The 22724-nt window shown below is 41.5% G+C and overlaps 1 protein-coding gene across 3 annotated transcripts in view; it reads right to left on the bottom strand.

The window, feature by feature from the left end:
• The window catches only part of LOC133607870 (low-density lipoprotein receptor-related protein 8-like), a 457948-nt gene that overhangs the window by 166887 nt on the left and 268337 nt on the right, over positions 1–22724 (bottom strand). For all 3 annotated transcript variants that reach the window (XM_061962897.2, XM_061962895.1, XM_061962896.1), the window contains exons 8-9: positions 10784–10903; positions 3692–3817 (exon numbers count right to left, since the gene is read on the bottom strand). In XM_061962897.2, coding sequence (XP_061818881.1) covers positions 3692–3817; positions 10784–10903 — 246 coding nt within the window. The remainder of the gene's footprint in view (positions 1–3691; positions 3818–10783; positions 10904–22724) is intronic.

The raw sequence follows: 22724 nt of genomic DNA, 5'->3' as shown, positions 1-22724 counted from the left end.
ATATGGGCAATAAAATATACATCACCATGCATCTTGTCATAACGCTATATATATATATATATATATATATATATATATATATATATATATATATATATATATATATATACTGTATATATATATATATATATATATATATATATATATATATATACATGCGTGTATATACGTATAACGTATGCATCTACTTACAGGTAAAAGCCAGTAAATTAGAATATTTTGAAAAACTTGATTTATTTCAGTAATTGCATTCAAAAGGTGTAACTTGTACATTATATTTATTCATTGCACACAGACTGATGCATTCAAATGTTTATTTCATTTAATTTTGATGATTTGAAGTGGCAACAAATGAAAATCCAAAATTCCGTGTGTCACAAAATTAGAATATTACTTAAGGCTAATACAAAAAAGGGATTTTTAGAAATGTTGGCCAACTGAAAAGTATGAAAATGAAAAATATGAGCATGTACAATACTCAATACTTGGTTGGAGCTCCTTTTGCCTCAATTACTGCGTTAATGCGGCGTGGCATGGAGTCGATGAGTTTCTGGCACTGCTCAGGTGTTATGAGAGCCCAGGTTGCTCTGATAGTGGCCTTCAACTCTTCTGCGTTTTTGGGTCTGGCATTCTGCATCTTCCTTTTCACAATACCCCACAGATTTTCTATGGGGCTAAGGTCAGGGGAGTTGGCGGGCCAATTTAGAACAGAAATACCATGGTCCGTAAACCAGGCACGGGTAGATTTTGCGCTGTGTGCAGGCGCCAAGTCCTGTTGGAACTTGAAATCTCCATCTCCATAGAGCAGGTCAGCAGCAGGAATCATGAAGTGCTCTAAAACTTGCTGGTAGACGGCTGCGTTGACCCTGGATCTCAGGAAACAGAGTGGACCGACACCAGCTGGACTGCTGCTGAGTGGTCCAAAGTCATGTTTTCTGACGAAAGCAAATTTTGCATTTCCTTTGGAAATCGAGGTCCCAGAGTCTGGAGGAAGACAGGAGAGGCACAGGATCCACGTTGCCTGAAGTCTAGTGTAAAGTTTCCACCATCAGTGATGGTTTGGGGTGCCATGTCATCTGCTGGTGTCGGTCCACTCTGTTTCCTGAGATCCAGGGTCAACGCAGCCGTCTACCAGCAAGTTTTAGAGCACTTCATGCTTCCTGCTGCTGACCTGCTCTATGGAGATGGAGATTTCAAGTTCCAACAGGACTTGGCGCCTGCACACAGCGCAAAATCTACCCGTGCCTGGTTTACGGACCATGGTATTTCTGTTCTAAATTGGCCCGCCAACTCCCCTGACCTTAGCCCCATAGAAAATCTGTGGGGTATTGTGAAAAGGAAGATGCAGAATGCCAGACCCAAAAACGCAGAAGAGTTGAAGGCCACTATCAGAGCAACCTGGGCTCTCATAACACCTGAGCAGTGCCAGAAACTCATCGACTCCATGCCACGCCGCATTAACGCAGTAATTGAGGCAAAAGGAGCTCCAACCAAGTATTGAGTATTGTACATGCTCATATTTTTCATTTTCATACTTTTCAGTTGGCCAACATTTCTAAAAATCCCTTTTTTGTATTAGCCTTAAGTAATATTCTAATTTTGTGACACACGGAATTTGGGATTTTCATTTGTTGCCACTTCAAATCATCAAAATTAAATGAAATAAACATTTGAATGCATCAGTCTGTGTGCAATGAATAAATATAATGTACAAGTTACACCTTTTGAATGCAATTACTGAAATATATCAAGTTTTTCAAAATATTCTAATTTACTGGCTTTTACCTGTATATACACATATATACATACGTATGTATATACATATATACATACACATGTATATACATAAATACATACACATTTATATTCATATATACATAATACACATGTATACGTATGTATGTACATGTATATTCATATATATATACAAATGTATTTACATATATACCTACACATGTATATACATATATACATACACATGTATATACATATACACATACATAGACACAAATATATTGATACATACATATATACATACATGTACACACACACATATATATATATATATATATATATATATATATATATATATATATGTATATATACACATACATTTATAAATCCATATATACATACATATACACATATACATGTATAAATATACATATATACACACACCTATATACACATACATATATATATACATATAAAGACATGTACATATACATATATAAATATACATATATATATATATACACATATATACACATACATTTATAAATACATATATACATACATATACACATATACATATATAAATATACATATATACACACACACCTATATACACATACATATATATATACATATAAAGACATGTACATATACATATATAAATATACATATATACACACACCTATATACACATACATATATATACATATAAAGACATGTACATATACATATATAAATATACATATATGTATATATACATATACATGTATATACACATGTACATACACATGTATATACATAAATACATACACATGTATATACATAAATACATACACATGTATATACATAAATACATACACATGTATAGAAATATATACATAATACACATGTATACGTATATACTGTACATACACATGTATATACAGTACATATATACATACACATGTATATTCATATATACATGCACATGTATTTACATATATACCTACACATGTATATACATATATACACACACACATGTATATACATATACACATACGTATGTATATACCATACATATATACATAAATATACACACATATGTATATACATATTTACATACATAGACACATATATATTGATACATACATATACACATATACATATATACATATACATATATACACATACATATATAAATATACATATATACACATACATATATAAATATATATATACATACAAATACATATATACATATACATATATACACATACATATATAAATATACATATATAAATATACATATACATATACACATACATATATATATATATACATATAAAGACATGTACATATACACATATAAATATATACCCATATATATGTATATGTACACACATATACATTTAAATATACACAAGGATGTATATGCCCAATGATAATAGAATCATTTCAAAGCAGGTTACAAAGACTGCTGACATACTAACATCACTTCCTGTTGTCTTTAGTCCAAACTATTATTATTATTCTGCTTATAAATGACTGCTCACACCTGCTTCCTTTCTGTTGTAACATGTTGTGTCTACACGTCATTGTCAAATGTAAACAAAACTTATTCTTCTGTAGTTTGGATACTTTACATTTACCAACAAGTGGGAAAAGTTGGTTTTGCATAATACGACCTCTTTAAAATCAAATAAATGCAATCTAAAAACTGATCTGGTCATGTTCTTGTTACATGTTTGGATTTGTAAAATGTACATTTCAGCAAGTCGCATGCAGATTTCAGTATTCATTCCGACTAACATGAGAAAGAAACGCAGATTAAAGAACTATTTTCCGCTTGGAAAAGTTGACCTTGAAAAAAAACAACAACCTTTTCCAACAGAAAGAAACGTAGCCTGACTTAAGGAGTTGGCGAAACAATGTCAGGTTGACCCGAGTTTCCTGCTCTGTGAGTGACCCGGCGACTCACCCTCTGCCTTGCAGGTCTTTGTGACGGGATCCATCTCGTAGCCTTGGTAGCATTCACACTTGAAGTCGCCCTTGTAGTTGATGCAGATCTGGCTGCAGGCGTCCGGGTTCTCACACTCGTCGATGTCTGCGAGGAGAGAGATTGTTCATCAACTGAGACACTGAGCCATTGATTCATCCTCATGAGACCGGTGCAGGACTCAAGTCTATACGTCAAGTCCTGCATTTGAGAAGGACCGGGTCTAGGAAGTGGACTCTGTTTGGGATGAAGACGAGTCTACAGGACGAAGACGTGGTTCTACGTCAATCACTCTGATCGTCCTTTGAGACAAACCTCGGAGTTAAAAGGAGTTGTGGTGAGGGTCTTACTTTGCCAAGGGGACTACAAGTCTGGCCGGGAGTGGACCACTCCTCCTATTGAGTCTGTTTATCTGATTAGAGAGCTAGCCGGGAGTGGACCACTCCTCTTATTAAGTCCGTTTATCTGATTAGAGAGCTAGTGGGAGTGGACCACTCCTCTTATTGAGTCTGTTTATCTGATTGGAGAGCTAGCCAGGAGTGGGCCACTCCTCTTATTGAGTCTGTTTATCTGATTAGAAAGCTAGCCGGGAGTGGACCACTCCTCCCATTGAGTCTGTTTAGCAGATTGGAGAGCTAGCCGGGAGTGGACCACTCCTCTTATTGAGTCTGTTTATCCGATTGGAGAGCTAGCCGGGAGTGGACCACTAGTTTATCTGATCGGAGAGCTAGCCGGGAGTGGACCACTCTTCTTATTAAGTCCGTTTATCTGATTAGAGAGCTAGCAGGGAGGGGACCACTCCTCTTATTGACTCTGTTTTTCCGATTGAAGAGCTATCTGGGAGTGGACCACTCCTCCCATTGAGTCTGTTTATCTGATTGGAGAGCTAGCTGGGAGTGGACCACTCCTCTTATTAAGTCCGTTTATCTGATTAGAGAGCTAGCAGGGAGTGGACCACTCCTCTTATTGAGTCTGTTTTTCTGATTGGAGAGCTAGCTGGGAGTGGACCACTTCTCTTATTGAGTCTGTTTATCTGATTAGAGAGCTAGCCGGGAGTGGACCACTCCTCTTATTGAGTCTGTTTTTCCGATTGGAGAGCTAGCCGGGAGTGGACCACTCTTCTTATTAAGTCCGTTTATCTGATTAGAGAGCTAGCAGGGAGGGGACCACTCCTCTTATTGACTCTGTTTTTCCGATTGAAGAGCTATCTGGGAGTGGACCACTCCTCCCATTGAGTCTGTTTATCTGATTGGAGAGCTAGCTGGGAGTGGACCACTCCTCTTATTAAGTCCGTTTATCTGATTAGAGAGCTAGCAGGGAGTGGACCACTCCTCTTATTGAGTCTGTTTTTCTGATTGGAGAGCTAGTCGGGAGTGGACCACTCCTCTTATTGAGTCTGTTTATCTGATTGGAGAGCTAGCCGGGAGTGGACCACTCCTCTTATTGAGTCTGTTTTTCCGATTGGAGAGCTTAGCCGGGAGTGGACCACTCCTCTTATTGAGTCTGTTTTTCCGATTGAAGAGCTAGCTGGGAGTGGACCACTCCTCTTATTGAGTTTTTTTTTCTGATTGGAGAGCTAGTTGGGAGTGGACCACTCCTCTTATTGAGTCTGTTTAGCTGATTGGCGAGCTAGCCGGGAGTGGACCACTCCTCTTATTAAGTCCGTTTATCTGATTAGAGAGCTAGTGGGAGTGGACCACTCCTCTTATTGAGTCTGTTTATCTGATTGGAGAGCTAGCCAGGAGTGGGCCACTCCTCTTATTGAGTCTGTTTATCTGATTGGAGAGCTAGCCGGGAGTGGACCACTCCTCTTATTGAGTCTGTTTATCCGATTGGAGAGCTAGCCGGGAGTGGACCACTCTTCTTATTAAGTCCGTTTATCTGATTAGAGAGCTAGCAGGGAGTGGACCACTCCTCTTATTGACTCTGTTTTTCCGATTGAAGAGCTAGCTGGGAGTGGACCACTCCTCCCATTGAGTCTGTTTATCTGATTGGAGGGCTAGCAAGGAGTGAACCACTCCGCTTATTGAGTCTGTTTATCTGATTGGAGAGCTAGCCGGGAGTGGACCACTCCTCCCATTGAGTCTGTTTTTCCGATTGAAGAGCTTGCTGGGAGTGGACCACTCCTCTTATTAAGTCTGTTTATCTAATTAGAGAGCTAGCCGGGAGTGGACCACTCCTCCCATTGAGTCTGTTTATCTGATTGGAGAGCTAGCCGGGAGTGGACCACTCCTCCCATTGAGTCTGTTTATCTGATTGGAGAGCTAGCCGGGAGTGGACCACTCCTCCCATTGAGTCTGTTTTTCCGATTGAAGAGCTTGCTGGGAGTGGACCACTCCTCTTATTAAGTCTGTTTATCTAATTAGAGAGCTAGCCGGGAGTGGACCACTCCTCCCATTGAGTCTGTTTATCTGATTGGAGAGCTAGCCGGGAGTGGACCACTCCTCTTATTGAGTCTTTTTTCCGATTGAAGAGCTAGCTGGGAGTGGACCACTCCTCCCATTGAGTCTGTTTTTCCGATTGAAGAGCTTGCTGGGAGTGGACCACTCCTCTTATTAAGTCTGTTTATCTAATTAGAGAGCTAGCCGGGAGTGGACCACTCCTCCCATTGAGTCTGTTTATCTGATTGGAGAGCTAGCCGGGAGTGGACCACTCCTCCTATTGAATCTGTTTATCTGATTAGAAAGCTAGCCGGGAGTGGACCACTCCTCTTATTGAGTCTGTTTATCTGATTGGAGAGCTAGCCGGGAGTGGACCACTCCTCTTATTGAGTCTGTTTATCTGATTGGAGAGCTAGTTGGGAGTGGACCACTCCTCTTATTGAGTCTGTTTTTCTGATTGGAGAGCTAGTCGGGAGTGGACCACTAGTTTATCTGATTGGAGAGCTAACGGGGAGTGGACCACTCCTCTTATTGAGTCTGTTTATCTGATTGGAGAGCTAGCCGGGAGTGGACCACTCCTCTTATTGAGTCCGTTTAGCTGATTGGAGCGCGAGCCGGGAGTGGACCACTCCTCCTATTGAGTCTGTTTATCCGATTGAAGAGCTAGCCGGGAGTGGACCACTCTTCCTATTGAGTCTGTTTATCTGATTGGAGAGCTAGTCGGGAGTGGTCCACTCCTCTTATTGAGTCTGTTTATCTGATTGGAGAGCTAGCCGGGAGCGGACCACTCCTCTTATTGAGTCTGTTTATCTGATTGGAGAGCTAGCCGGGAGTGGACCACTCCTCTTATTAAGTCTGTTTATCTGATTAGAGAGCTAGCCGGGAGTGGACCACTCCTCTTATTGAGTCTGTTTATCTGATTGGAGTGGACCACTCCTCTTGTTGAGTCTGTTTATCTGATTGGAGAGCTAGCCGGGAGTGGACCACTCCTCTTATTGAGTCTGTTTATCCGATTGGAGAGCTAGCTGGGAGTGGACCACTCCTCTTATTGAGTCTGTTTTTCTGATTGGAGAGCTAGCCGGGAGTGGACCACTAGTTTATCTGATCGGAGAGCTAGCCGGGAGTGGACCACTCCTCCTATTGAGTCTGTTTAGTAGATTGGAGAGCTAGCCCGGAGTGAACCACTTCTCCCATTGAGTCTGTTCATCTGATTGGAGAGCTAGCAAGGAGTGGACCCCTCCTTGTATTGAGTCTGTTTATCCGATTGAAGAGCTAGCTGGGAGTGGACCACTCCTCTTATTGAGTCTGTTTACCTGATTGGCGAGCTAGCCGGGAGTGGACCAATCCTCATATTGAGTCTGTTTAGCAGATTGGAGAGCTAGCCTGGAGTGGACCACTCCTCTTATTGAGTCTGTTTTTCTGATTGGAGAGCTAGCCGGGAGTGGACCACTCCTCCTATTGAATCTGTTTATCTGATTAGAAAGCTAGCCGGGAGTGGACCACTCCTCTTATTGAGTCTGTTTATCTGATTGGAGAGCTAGCCGGGAGTGGACCACTCCTCTTATTGAGTCTGTTTATCTGATTGGAGAGCTAGCCGGGAGTGGACCACTCCTCTTATTGAGTCTGTTTATCTGATTGGAGAGCTAGCAAGGAGTGGACCACTCCTCTTATTGAGTCTGTTTATCTGATTGGAGAGCTAGCCGGGAGTAGACCACTCCTCTTATTGAGTCTGTTTTTCTGATTGGAGAGCTAGCCGGGAGTGGACCACTCCTCTTATTGAGTCTGTTTATCTGATTGGAGAGCTAGCCGGGAGTGGACCACTCCTCTTGTTGAGTCTGTTTATCTGATTGGAGAGCTAGCAAGGAGTGGACCACTCCTCTTATTGAGTCTGTTTATCTGATTGGAGAGCTAGCCGGGAGTAGACCACTCCTCTTATTGAGTCTGTTTTTCTGATTGGAGAGCTAGCCGGGAGTGGACCACTCCTCTTATTGAGTCTGTTTATCTGATTGGAGAGCTAGCCGGGAGTGGACCACTCCTCTTATTGAGTCTGTTTATCTGATTGGAGTGGACCACTCCTCTTATTGAGTCTGTTTATCTGATTGGAGAGCTAGTTGGGAGTGGACCACTCCTCTTATTGAGTCTGTTTTTCTGATTGGAGAGCTAGTCGGGAGTGGACCACTAGTTTATCTGATTGGAGAGCTAACGGGGAGTGGACCACTCCTCTTATTGAGTCTGTTTTTCTGATTGGAGAGCTAGTCGGGAGTGGACCACTAGTTTATCTGATTGGAGAGCTAACGGGGAGTGGACCACTCCTCTTATTGAGTCTGTTTATCTGATTGGAGAGCTAGCCGGGAGTGGACCACTCCTCTTATTGAGTCCGTTTAGCTGATTGGAGCGCGAGCCGGGAGTGGACCACTCCTCCTATTGAGTCTGTTTATCCGATTGAAGAGCTAGCCGGGAGTGGACCACTCTTCCTATTGAGTCTGTTTATCTGATTGGAGAGCTAGTCGGGAGTGGTCCACTCCTCTTATTGAGTCTGTTTATCTGATTGGAGAGCTAGCCGGGAGCGGACCACTCCTCTTATTGAGTCTGTTTATCTGATTGGAGAGCTAGCCGGGAGTGGACCACTCCTCTTATTAAGTCTGTTTATCTGATTAGAGAGCTAGCCGGGAGTGGACCACTCCTCTTATTGAGTCTGTTTATCTGATTGGAGTGGACCACTCCTCTTGTTGAGTCTGTTTATCTGATTGGAGAGCTAGCCGGGAGTGGACCACTCCTCTTATTGAGTCTGTTTATCCGATTGGAGAGCTAGCCGGGAGTGGACCACTCCTCTTATTGAGTCTGTTTTTCTGATTGGAGAGCTAGCCGGGAGTGGACCACTAGTTTATCTGATCGGAGAGCTAGCCGGGAGTGGACCACTCCTCCTATTGAGTCTGTTTAGTAGATTGGAGAGCTAGCCCGGAGTGAACCACTTCTCCCATTGAGTCTGTTCATCTGATTGGAGAGCTAGCAAGGAGTGGACCCCTCCTTGTATTGAGTCTGTTTATCCGATTGAAGAGCTAGCTGGGAGTGGACCACTCCTCTTATTGAGTCTGTTTACCTGATTGGCGAGCTAGCCGGGAGTGGACCAATCCTCATATTGAGTCTGTTTAGCAGATTGGAGAGCTAGCCTGGAGTGGACCACTCCTCTTATTGAGTCTGTTTTTCTGATTGGAGAGCTAGCCGGGAGTGGACCACTCCTCCTATTGAATCTGTTTATCTGATTAGAAAGCTAGCCGGGAGTGGACCACTCCTCTTATTGAGTCTGTTTATCTGATTGGAGAGCTAGCCGGGAGTGGACCACTCCTCTTATTGAGTCTGTTTATCTGATTGGAGAGCTAGCCGGGAGTGGACCACTCCTCTTATTGAGTCTGTTTATCTGATTGGAGAGCTAGCAAGGAGTGGACCACTCCTCTTATTGAGTCTGTTTATCTGATTGGAGAGCTAGCCGGGAGTAGACCACTCCTCTTATTGAGTCTTTTTTTCTGATTGGAGAGCTAGCCGGGAGTGGACCACTCCTCTTATTGAGTCTGTTTATCTGATTGGAGAGCTAGCCGGGAGTGGACCACTCCTCTTGTTGAGTCTGTTTATCTGATTGGAGAGCTAGCCGGGAGTGGACCACTCCTCTTGTTGAGTCTGTTTATCTGATTGGAGAGCTAGCAAGGAGTGGACCACTCCTCTTATTGAGTCTGTTTATCTGATTGGAGAGCTAGCCGGGAGTAGACCACTCCTCTTATTGAGTCTGTTTTTCTGATTGGAGAGCTAGCCGGGAGTGGACCACTCCTCTTATTGAGTCTGTTTATCTGATTGGAGAGCTAGCCGGGAGTGGACCACTCCTCTTATTGAGTCTGTTTACCTGATTGGAGAGCTAACAGAGATTGGACCACTCCTCCTATTGAGTCTGCTTATCTGATTGGAGAGCTAGCCGGGAGTGGACCACTAGTTTATCTGATCGGAGAGCTAGCCGGGAGTAGACCACTCCTCTTATTGAGTCTGTTTATCTGATTGGAGAGCTAGCCGGGAGTGGACCACTCCTCTTATTGAGTCTGTTTATCTGATTGGAGAGCTAGCCGGGAGTAGACCACTCCTCTTATTGAGTCTGTTTTTCTGATTGGAGAGCTAGCCGGGAGTGGACCACTAGTTTATCTGATTGGAGAGCTAGCCGGGAGTGGACCACTCCTCCTATTGAGTCTGTTTAGTAGATTGGAGAGCTAGCCGGGAGTGGACCACTAGTTTATCTGATTGGAGAGCTAGCCCGGAGTAGACCACTCCTTTTATTGAGTCTGTTTTTTTGATTGGAGAACTACCCGGGAGTGGACCACTCTTCTTATTAAGTCCGTTTATCTGATTAGAGAGCTAGCTGGGAGTGGACCACTCCTGTTATTGAGTCTGATAGCTTGCGCAACTAGTGGGTCCATGACCATGACTTCTGTTTTGTCTGATCAGTTACAGACACAATTAAGGTTTGTAAATAAACATTTACAATATATTTCTGTGAAAATAACTCATTTCACAAAGTATATATCTGCGGCTTATAGTCCGGTGCGACTTATATATGGAAACATTTTTTTTTTCTTCTAAAATTCAGTGGGTGAGACTTATATGTAGTCCGGAAAATACGGTATTTGGTCAACCTTCAAAAATAGCTTCTTACCCCCACAAGTCTTCTTGTCCAGTAGCTGGTAGCCAGCGGGGCACTGACATTCAAATCCGATGGGTAAGTCCACGCAGACGTGGGAGCAGCCGCCATTGTTGATCGTACACTCGTTAAGCCCTGGAAAACAGGAGCCAATCAGAAGGGGAACATGCTATCAAACAACGTTGGTCTCCGCGAAGACGAGGGCCAGCATCTAATCTTCCGGCAATCTTTTGATATTTCCCGTCTCCTTCTCGGAGATGAAATTCAAAGAGACTCCACAGGTTCCTCGGAAGATAAAGAGGCCTGACGATGAAGGCTGCGAGCGGAGATCGTCAGATGGCGGCTGAGGAGCAAGGCGGGGCTCGGAGGGATCTGACTGATAAAGTGAGCCTCATTAAATGAGAGGCAAGAACAGGTTGACGGATCATAAAACGTGTCTGGCTCATCCAAGTCTCTTGAAGTTGGTCATTGATCGGTCCAAAACCAAACTCAATGAAAACCACAACAATTTTTCATCTCGAAAACAATCCAAGTCTGATGATTCTGTTTAGGACACCCAAAAAGGTGACCTCAACACCATTACAGTACAAAACCCCAAAACCAGTGAAGTTGTCACGTTGTGTAAATGGTAAATAAAAACAGAATACAATGATTTGCAAATCCTTTTCAACTTATATTCAATTGAATAGACTGCAAAGACAAGATACTGGAAACGTTGTTGTTTTTTGCAAATATTAGCTCATCTGGAATTTGATGCCTGCAACATGTTTCAAAAAAGCTGGCACACGTGGCAAAAAAGACTGACAAAGTGGAGGAATGCTCATCAAACACTTATTTGGAACATCCCACCGGTGAACGGACTAATTGGGAACAGGTGGGTGCCATGATTGGGTATAAAAAGCAGCTTCCATGAAATGCTCAGTCGTTCACAAACAAGGACGGGGCGAGGGTCACCACTTTGTGAACAAATGCGTGAGCAAATTGTCGAACAGTTTTAAAACAACATTTCTCAACCAAGCTATTGCAAGGAATTTCACCATCTACGGTCCGTCATTTCATCAAAAGGTTCAGAGAATCTGGAGGAATAACTGCACGCAAGCGATGATATTACGGACCTTCGATTCCCCCAGGCGGTACTGCATCAAAAACCGACGTCGGCGTGTAAAGGATATCACCACATGGGCTCAGGAACACTTCAGAAAACCACTGTCGGTAAGTACAGTTGGTCGCTACGCCTGTAAGTGCAAGTTAAAACTCTACTATTCAAAGCGAAAGCCATTTATCAACAACACCCAGAAACGCCGCCGGCTTTGCTGGGCCCGAGCTCATCTAAGATGGACTGATGCGAAGTGGAAAAGTGTTGTGTGGTCTGACGAGTCCACATTTTAAATAGTTTTTTTGGACACTGTGGACGTCGTGTCCTCCGGACCAAAGAGGAAAAGAACCATTCGGATTGTTCTAGGCGCAAAGTTCAAAAGCAAGCATCTGTGATGGTATGGGGGTGTATTAGTGTATTAGTAACTTACACATCTGTGAAGGCACCATTAATGCTGAAAGGTACATACAGGTTTTGGAACAACATATGTTGCCATCCAAGCAACGTCGTCATGGACGCCCCTGCTTATTTCAGCAAGACAATGCCAAGCCATGTGTTACATCAACGTGGCTTCGTAGTAAAAGAGTGCTGGTACTAGACTAAGCTTGCCTGTAGTCCAGACCTGTCTCCCATTGAAAATGTGTGGCGCAACGGAGACCCCCGGACTGTGTTGTTAAAAGGAAAGGCCATGTAACACAGTGGTGAAAATGCCCCTGTGACAACTTTTTTTGCAATGTGTTGCTGCCATTAAATTCTAAGTTAATGATTATAAGTTTCTCAGTGTGAACATGAAATATCTTGTCTTTGCAGTCTATTCAATTAAATATAAGTTGAAAAGGATTTGCAAATCATTGTATTCTGTTTTTATTTACCATTTACACAACGTGACAACTTCACTGCTTTTTGGGTTTTGCATCATCATGTTGAACAAATACCTGGTAAACCAAAGCATGTTCAGCATTTGCAAAGTAAACCCCAGGGGCAGCCAAGTGAAACCAAAAACCAGACTGGACCATAAAAAAAAAAAATCCCTCCAACATTTTATGCTGCAGAGCTTCCAGGCTTTTAAATGAACAAATGTGCACAGGCTTGATAAAGAGAGAATGGACTAGCAACCCTTCAAATGTGCCATGAATATGTATTATTGCCGACAGTTTATTATATTTTATACCTCCCACACACGGATCTTGGCTGTTCCGCACTCAAGCAGCCATCGAAAAGTCTCCTTCGGAGCATTCGAGTCTGTGTGGGGACCAGCTTGTGAGGTTGCACCTAATTGGCAGCTGCAAAGTGCATCTTTGCACATCAAACGTTTAGCTTCTATATTTGACGAAAAACCTTGATCAGGTGTTAATTTTCTTGCTGGCTCTAAAGCAGTGTTTTTCAACCTTTTTGCTGGCTCTAAAGCAGAGTTTTTCAACCTTTTTGCTGGCTCTAAAGCAGTGTTTTTCAACCTTTTTTGCTGGCTCTAAAGCAGTGTTTTTCAACCTTTTTTGCTGGCTCTAAAGCAGTGTTTTTCAACCTTTTTGCTGGCTCTAAAGCAGAGTTTTTCAACTTTTTTTGCTGGCTCTAACCAGAGTTTTTCAACCTTATTGCTGGCTCTAAAGCAGTGTTTTTCAACCTTTTTGCTGGCTCTAAAGCAGTGTTTTTCAACTTTTTTTGCTGGCTCCAACCAGAGTTTTTCAACCTTATTGCTGGCTCTAAAGCAGTGTTTTTCAACCTTTTTGCTGGCTCTAAAGCAGAGTTTTTCAACTTTTTTTGCTGGCTCTAACCAGAGTTTTTCAACCTTATTGCTGGCTCTAAAGCAGTGTTTTTCAACCTTTTTGCTGGCTCTAAAGCAGTGTTTTTCAACTTTTTTTGCTGGCTCCAACCAGAGTTTTTCAACCTTATTGCTGGCTCTAAAGCAGTGTTTTTCAACTTTTTTTGCTGGCTCCAACCAGAGTTTTTCAACCTTATTGCTGGCTCTAAAGCAGTGTTTTTCAACCTTATTGCTGGCTCTAAAGCAGTGTTTTTCAACCTTTTTGCTGGCTCTAAAGCAGTGTTTTTCAACTTTTTTTGCTGGCTCCAACCAGAGTTTTTCAACCTTATTGCTGGCTCTAAAGCAGTGTTTTTCAACCTTTTTGCTGGCTCTAAAGCAGTGTTTTTCAACTTTTTTTGCTGGCTCTAACCAGAGTTTTTCAACCTTATTGCTGGCTCTAAAGCAGTGTTTTTCAACCTTATTGCTGGCTCTAAAGCAGTGTTTTTCAACCTTTTTGCTGGCTCTAAAGCAGTGTTTTTCAACTTTTTTTGCTGGCTCCAACCAGAGTTTTTCAACCTTATTGCTGGCTCTAAAGCAGTGTTTTTCAACCTTTTTGCTGGCTCTAAAGCAGTGTTTTTCAACTTTTTTTGCTGGCTCCAACCAGAGTTTTTCAACCTTATTGCTGGCTCTAAAGCAGTGTTTTTCAACCTTATTGCTGGCTCTAAAGCAGTGTTTTTCAACCTTTTTGCTGGCTCTAAAGCAGTGTTTTTCAACTTTTTTTGCTGGCTCCAACCAGAGTTTTTCAACCTTATTGCTGGCTCTAAAGCAGTGTTTTTCAACCTTTTTGCTGGCTCTAAAGCAGTGTTTTTCAACTTTTTTTGCTGGCTCTAACCAGAGTTTTTCAACCTTATTGCTGGCTCTAAAGCAGTGTTTTTCAACCTTTTTGCTGGCTCTAAAGCAGTGTTTTTCAACTTTTTTTGCTGGCTCTAACCAGAGTTTTTCAACCTTATTGCTGGCTCTAAAGCAGTGTTTTTCAACCTTTTTGCTGGCTCTAAAGCAGTGTTTTTCAACTTTTTTTGCTGGCTCCAACCAGAGTTTTTCAACCTTTTTGCTGGCTCTAAAGCAGTGTTTTTCAACTTTTTTTGCTGGCTCCAACCAGAGTTTTTCAACCTTATTGCTGGCTCTAAAGCAGTGTTTTTCAACCTTTTTGCTGGCTCTAAAGCAGTGTTTTTCAACTTTTTTTGCTGGCTCCAACCAGAGTTTTTCAACCTTATTGCTGGCTCTAAAGCAGTGTTTTTCAACCTTTTTGCTGGCTCTAAAGCAGTGTTTTTCAACTTTTTTTGCTGGCTCCAACCAGAGTTTTTCAACCTTATTGCTGGCTCTAAAGCAGAGTTTTTCAACCTTATTGCTGGCTCTAAAGCAGTGTTTTTCAACCTTTTTGCTGGCTCTAAAGCAGTGTTTTTCAACTTTTTTTGCTGGCTCCAACCAGAGTTTTTCAACCTTATTGCTGGCTCTAAAGCAGTGTTTCTCAACCTTTTTGCTGGCTCTAAAGCAGTGTTTTTCAACTTTTTTTGCTGGCTCCAACCAGAGTTTTTCAACCTTATTGCTGGCTCTAAAGCAGTGTTTTTCAACCTTTTTGCTGGCTCTAAAGCAGTGTTTTTCAACTTTTTTTGCTGGCTCTAACCAGAGTTTTTCAACCTTATTGCTGGCTCTAAAGCAGTGTTTTTCAACCTTATTGCTGGCTCTAAAGCAGTGTTTTTCAACCTTTTTGCTGGCTCTAAAGCAGTGTTTTTCAACTTTTTTTGCTGGCTCCAACCAGAGTTTTTCAACCTTATTGCTGGCTCTAAAGCAGTGTTTTTCAACCTTTTTGCTGGCTCTAAAGCAGTGTTTTTCAACTTTTTTTGCTGGCTCCAACCAGAGTTTTTCAACCTTATTGCTGGCTCTAAAGCAGTGTTTTTCAACCTTTTTGCTGGCTCTAAAGCAGTGTTTTTCAACTTTTTTTGCTGGCTCTAACCAGAGTTTTTCAACCTTATTGCTGGCTCTAAAGCAGTGTTTTTCAACCTTTTTGCTGGCTCTAAAGCAGTGTTTTTCAACTTTTTTTGCTGGCTCTAACCAGAGTTTTTCAACCTTATTGCTGGCTCTAAAGCAGTGTTTTTCAACCTTTTTGCTGGCTCTAAAGCAGTGTTTTTCAACTTTTTTTGCTGGCTCCAACCAGAGTTTTTCAACCTTTTTGCTGGCTCTAAAGCAGTGTTTTTCAACTTTTTTTGCTGGCTCCAACCAGAGTTTTTCAACCTTATTGCTGGCTCTAAAGCAGTGTTTTTCAACCTTTTTGCTGGCTCTAAAGCAGTGTTTTTCAACTTTTTTTGCTGGCTCCAACCAGAGTTTTTCAACCTTATTGCTGGCTCTAAAGCAGTGTTTTTCAACCTTTTTGCTGGCTCTAAAGCAGTGTTTTTCAACTTTTTTTGCTGGCTCCAACCAGAGTTTTTCAACCTTATTGCTGGCTCTAAAGCAGAGTTTTTCAACCTTATTGCTGGCTCTAAAGCAGTGTTTTTCAACCTTTTTGCTGGCTCTAAAGCAGTGTTTTTCAACTTTTTTTGCTGGCTCCAACCAGAGTTTTTCAACCTTATTGCTGGCTCTAAAGCAGTGTTTCTCAACCTTTTTGCTGGCTCTAAAGCAGTGTTTTTCAACTTTTTTTGCTGGCTCCAACCAGAGTTTTTCAACCTTATTGCTGGCTCTAAAGCAGTGTTTTTCAACCTTTTTGCTGGCTCTAAAGCAGTGTTTTTCAACTTTTTTTGCTGGCTCTAACCAGAGTTTTTCAACCTTATTGCTGGCTCTAAAGCAGTGTTTTTCAACCTTATTGCTGGCTCTAAAGCAGTGTTTTTCAACCTTTTTGCTGGCTCTAAAGCAGTGTTTTTCAACTTTTTTTGCTGGCTCCAACCAGAGTTTTTCAACCTTATTGCTGGCTCTAAAGCAGTGTTTTTCAACCTTTTTGCTGGCTCTAAAGCAGTGTTTTTCAACTTTTTTTGCTGGCTCCAACCAGAGTTTTTCAACCTTATTGCTGGCTCTAAAGCAGTGTTTTTCAACCTTTTTGCTGGCTCTAAAGCAGTGTTTTTCAACTTTTTTTGCTGGCTCCAACCAGAGTTTTTCAACCTTATTGCTGGCTCTAAAGCAGTGTTTTTCAACTTTTTTTGCTGGCTCCAACCAGAGTTTTTCAACCTTATTGCTGGCTCTAAAGCAGTGTTTTTCAACCTTTTTGCTGGCTCTAACCAGAGTTTTTCAACCTTATTGCTGGCTCTAAAGCAGTGTTTTTCAACCTTATTGCTGGCTCTAAAGCAGTGTTTTTCAACCTTTTTGCTGGCTCTAAAGCAGTGTTTTTCAACCTTTTTGCTGGCTCTAAAGCAGTGTTTTTCAACTTTTTTGCTGGCTCTAAAGCAGTGTTTTTCAACTTTTTTTGCTGGCTCTAACCAGAGTTTTTCAACCTTATTGCTGGCTCTAAAGCAGTGTTTTTCACACTTTTTTTGCTGGCTCTAACCAGAGTTTTTCAACCTTTTTGCTGGCTCTAAAGCCGTGTTTTTCACCCTTTTTTGCTGGCTCTAAACAAGTGCTTCAACCTTTTTTGCTAGGTCTAAAGCAGTGTTTTTCAACCCTTGAGCGATATTTCCCGCATCTACTTTGTTTTAGCAATCAAGAATATTTCAGTCGTTTTTATCCTTCTTTGTGGGGACATTTTTGCTTGTCATGTCATGTTCAGATGCACATTGTGGACGTCGTCTTTGCTCCACAGTAAGTTTTTGCTGTCGTCCAGCATTCTGTTTTTGTTTACCGTATTTTCCGCACTATAAGGCGCACCTAAAAACCACAAATTTTCTCAAAAGCTGACAGTGCGCCTTATAACCCGGTGCGCTTTATATATGGATTAATATTAAGATTCATTTTCATAAAGTTTCGGTCTCGCAACTTCGGTAAACAGCCGCCATCTTTTTTCCCGGTAGAACAGGAAGCGCTTCTTCTTCTACGCAAGCAACCGCCAAGGTAAGCACTCGCCCCCATAGAACAGGAAGCGCTTCTTCTTCTACTGTAAGCAACCACCCGCCCGCATAGAAGAAGAAAAAGCGCGCGGATATTACCGTACGTTTCATTTCCTTTGTGTGTTTACATCTGTAAAGACCACAAAATGGCTCCTACTAAGCGACAGGGATCCGGTTCATGAAAAGACGCAATCTCTCCATCCGCACAAGGATTACTATTTCACAGCAACTGATATTCCTGTGAACCGCACTGTGGATACAACGGGAGCACGTACGGTGAATATTCGCACCACAGGGAATGAGAAGTCATCCTTCACTGTGGTTCTAGCTTGCCATGCTAATGGCCAGAAACTTCCACCCATGGTGATATTCAAAAGGAAGACCTTGCCAAAAGAGACCTTTCCAGCCGGCGTCATCATAAAAGCTAACTCGAAGGGATGGATGAAGAAAAGATGAGCGAGTGGTTAAGGTAAGTTTAAGTTTACGTGAAGAGGCCGGGTGGCTTTTTTCACGCAGCTCCGTCCATGTTGATATACGACTCCATGCGCGCCCACATCACGCTGGTTTTTAATATATTATTAAAGTTTGACTGACCTATCTGACTGTTTTTTTGACATTCCTTTAGCGCAGTTAGATGCGGCTTACAACACGGGGCGTCTTATAGGTGGACAAAGTTTTGAAATATGCCGTTCATTGAAGGCGCGGCTTATAACCCAGGGCGCCTTATGGTGCGGAAAATACGGTACTTTGTAGCCAGTTCAGTTTTAGTCTCGTTCTGCATAGCCTTCCATAAGATTCAATGCCTTTTCTTAGGGGCACTCCCCTTTTGTTTATTTTTGGTTTAAGCATTAAATACTTTTTTACCTGCACACTGCCTACCGCTGTTTACGACATCTACAAAGCAATTAGCTACCGGCTGCCACCTACTGATATGGAAGAGTATTACACGGTTACTCTGCCGAGCTCTAGACAGCACCGACACTCAACAACACATCATTACACTCTCACTGTTATGTTAGATCCACTATGGACTGGACGCTCACACTATTATGTTAGATCCACTATGGACTGGACTCTCACACTATTATGTTAGATCCACTATGGACTGGACTCTCACAATATTATGTTAGATCCACTATGAACTGGACTCTCACTATTATGTTAGATCCACTATGGACTGGACTCTCACTATTATGTTAGATCCACTATGGACTGGACTCTCACAATATTATGTTAGATCCACTATGAACTGGACTCTCACTATTATGTTAGATACACTATGGACTGGACTCTCACTATTATGTTAGATCCACTATGGACTGGACTCTCACTATTATGTTAGATCCACTATGGACTGGACTCTCACACTATTATGTTAGATCCACTATGGACTGGACTCTCACACTATTATGTTAGATCCACTATGGACTGGACTCTCACACTATTATGTTAGATCCACTATGGACTGGACTCTCACTATTATGTTAGATCCACTATGGACTGGACTCTCACACTATTATGTTAGATCCACTATGGACTGGACTCTCACAATATTATGTTAGATCCACTATGAACTGGACTCTCACTATTATGTTAGATCCACTATGGACTGGACTCTCACACTATTATGTTAGATCCACTATGGACTGGACTCTCACTATTATGTTAGATCCACTATGGACTGGACTCTCACACTATGTTAGATCCACTATGGACTGCACTCTCTCACTACTATGTTAGATCCACTATGGACTGGACTTTCACTATTATGTTAGATCCACTATGGACTGGACTCTCACTATTATGTTAGATCCACTATGGACTGGACTCTCACACTATTATGTTAGATCCACTATGGACTGGACTCTCACACTATTATGTTAGATCCACTATGGACTGGACTCTCAAACTATTATGTTAGATCCACTATGGACTGGACTCTCACACTATTATGTTAGATCCACAATGGACTGGACTCTCACTATTATGTTAGATCCACTATGGACTGGACTCTCACACTATTATGTTAGATCCACTATGGACTGGACTCTCAAACTATTATGTTAGATCCACTATGGACTGGACTCTCACACTATTATGTTAGATCCACAATGGACTGGACTCTCACTATTATGTTAGATCCACTATGGACTGGACTCTCACACTATTATGTTAGATCCACTATGGACTGGACTCTCACACTATTATGTTAGATCCACTATGGACTGGACTCTCACACTATTATGTTAGATCCACTATGGACTGGACTCTCACTATTATGTTAGATCCACTATGGACTGGACTCTCACACTATTATGTTAGATCCACTATGGACTGGACTCTCACAATATTATGTTAGATCCACTATGAACTGGACTCTCACTATTATGTTAGATCCACTATGGACTGGACTCTCACACTATTATGTTAGATCCACTATGGACTGGACTCTCACTATTATGTTAGATCCACTATGGACTGGACTCTCACACTATGTTAGATCCACTATGGACTGCACTCTCTCACTACTATGTTAGATCCACTATGGACTGGACTTTCACTATTATGTTAGATCCACTATGGACTGGACTCTCACTATTATGTTAGATCCACTATGGACTGGACTCTCACACTATTATGTTAGATCCACTATGGACTGGACTCTCACACTATTATGTTAGATCCACTATGGACTGGACTCTCACACTATTATGTTAGATCCACTATGGACTGGACTCTCACACTATGTTAGATCCACTATGGACTGGACTCTCTCACTATGTTAGATCCACTATGGACTGGACTTTCACTATTATGTTAGATCCACTATGGACTGGACTCTCACTATTATGTTAGATCCACTATGGACTGGACTCTCACACTATTATGTTAGATCCACTATGGACTGGACTCTCACACTATTATGTTAGATCCACTATGGACTGGACTCTCAAACTATTATGTTAGATCCACTATAGACTGGACTCTCACTATTATGTCAGATCCACTATGGACTGGACTCTCACTATTATGTTAGATCCACTATGGACTGGACTCTCACAATATTATGTTAGATCCACTATAGACTGGACTCTCACAATATTATGTTAGATCCACTATGGACTGGACTCTCACAATATTATATTAGATCCACTATGGACTGGACTCTCACTATTATGTTAGATCCACTATGGACTGGACTCTCACAATATTATGTTAGATCCACTATGGACTGGACTCTCACAATATTATATTAGATCCACTATGGACTGGACTCCCACTATTATGTTAGATCCACTATGGACTGGACTCTCACAATATTATGTTAGATCCACTATGGACTGGACTCTCACAATATTATGTTAGATCCACTATGGACTGGACTCTCACTATTATGTTAGATCCACTATGGAGTGGACTCTCACAAAATTATGCTAGATCCACTCAACGTCCATTGCACCGGTCTCCCCTTACAGATGTGGGGGTCACCCACATCTGTGGTCCTCTCCAAGGTTTCTCATTGTCATCCCACTGGGTTGAGTTTTTCTTTGCCCTGATGTGGGATCTGAACCGAGGATGTCGTTGTGGCTTGTGCAGCCCTTTGAGACACTTGTGATTTACGGCTATATGAATAAACATTGATTGATTGATTGGAAGATGATGGCGAGGAGTCCAAGGAGCCCAAAATTGGATAACATCTCGGAGAAGCCTTCCACTCTGCAAGGCGGAATTATGACCAATTTGAGAGTCAGAATGGACCATTAGGGCTGACAAAACCATTGGAGTGTGTTTACTTAACAAACCCAAAAAACAATCCTTATCTAGAACTTGACTCCCTCTGCAACGGCCTCATATGTGATCAAGGTTTTTTTTTCCTGGTCTCAAACTGAGACCCCACACTCCGCAAAAGAGCTCGTTTGGGAGCAGTTTTTGTTCTCCTCCAGACCCCGTTTCCAACCTTTTTGACAGGGCGCCGCCCACAGGTGGCGACCCACTGGTCTTCCTGTTCTGTATACTTCTTGGACAGTACTAAGAAATTAATCTTGTTGTCTTTTTTCAGCGTTTCTATTCTACTTTAAACTCTTAAATACCGTACCTCCAAAACAACAATTGAATCACAAACACCTCACATTAAAAAAATAAAAATAAAATAAAAAATATCGGAGCCAGCTCTTAATTTGATAGCGTTTGGCGTCACGCCAGGGTGCAGAGACAGTAGGCGGAGAGCAGATCAGAAGGTAATTCAATGAAGTACAAACGACTACGTGAGGAGCATAGCGCTCGGACGCACGGGTAAAGTTGATGCGGAAGAGACCAAAACAGAAAGTGAAACTAAAAGTGAGCGCGCTTGACAGGAAGAAACACGAAACAAAAGGGAAAAGAAAACGGAACATAACAACTGTCACAGGACAGTAAAAATAAACAATAATGAATCAAATCATCACTCTCTGACAGTGTCAGAGTTTAAAAGTCTTATATAAGACTTTTAAAGTATTTTTGATAGTAGGCTAATATAGACACTTACATCATGTGTTGTCTTCATTTATAACACTTATATAAGACTTTTAAAGTAATTTTGATATTAGGCTAATATAGACACTTACATCATGTGTTGTCTTCATTATACAACTTACATAAGACTTTTAAAGTCATTTTGATAGTAGGCTAATATAGACACTTACATCATGTGTTGTCTTCATTATGACCCTTATTTAAACTTTTAAAGTCATTTTGATAGTAGGCTAATATAGACACATGTGTTGTCTTCATTATGACACTTACATAATACTTTTAAAGTATTTTTGATAGTAGGCTAATATCGACACTTACATCATGTGTTGTCTTCATTATAACACTTATATAAGACTTTTAAAGTCATTTTGATAGTAGGCTAATATAGACACTTACATCATGTGTTGTCTTCATTATAACACTTATATAAGACTTTTAAAGTCATTTTGATAGTAGGCTAAAAGAGACACTTACATCATGTGTTGTCTTCATTATAACACTTACATAAGACTTTTAAAGTATTTTTGATAGTAGGCTAATATAGACACTTACATCATGTGTTGTCTTCATTATAACACTTAT

The sequence above is a fragment of the Nerophis lumbriciformis genome, linkage group LG09, assembly GCF_033978685.3.
Source record: "Nerophis lumbriciformis linkage group LG09, RoL_Nlum_v2.1, whole genome shotgun sequence".
Taxonomy (NCBI): Eukaryota; Metazoa; Chordata; class Actinopteri; order Syngnathiformes; family Syngnathidae; genus Nerophis; species Nerophis lumbriciformis.
Note: the sequence above shows the minus strand (reverse complement) of the source record. Positions and strands in the feature narration are given on the sequence as shown.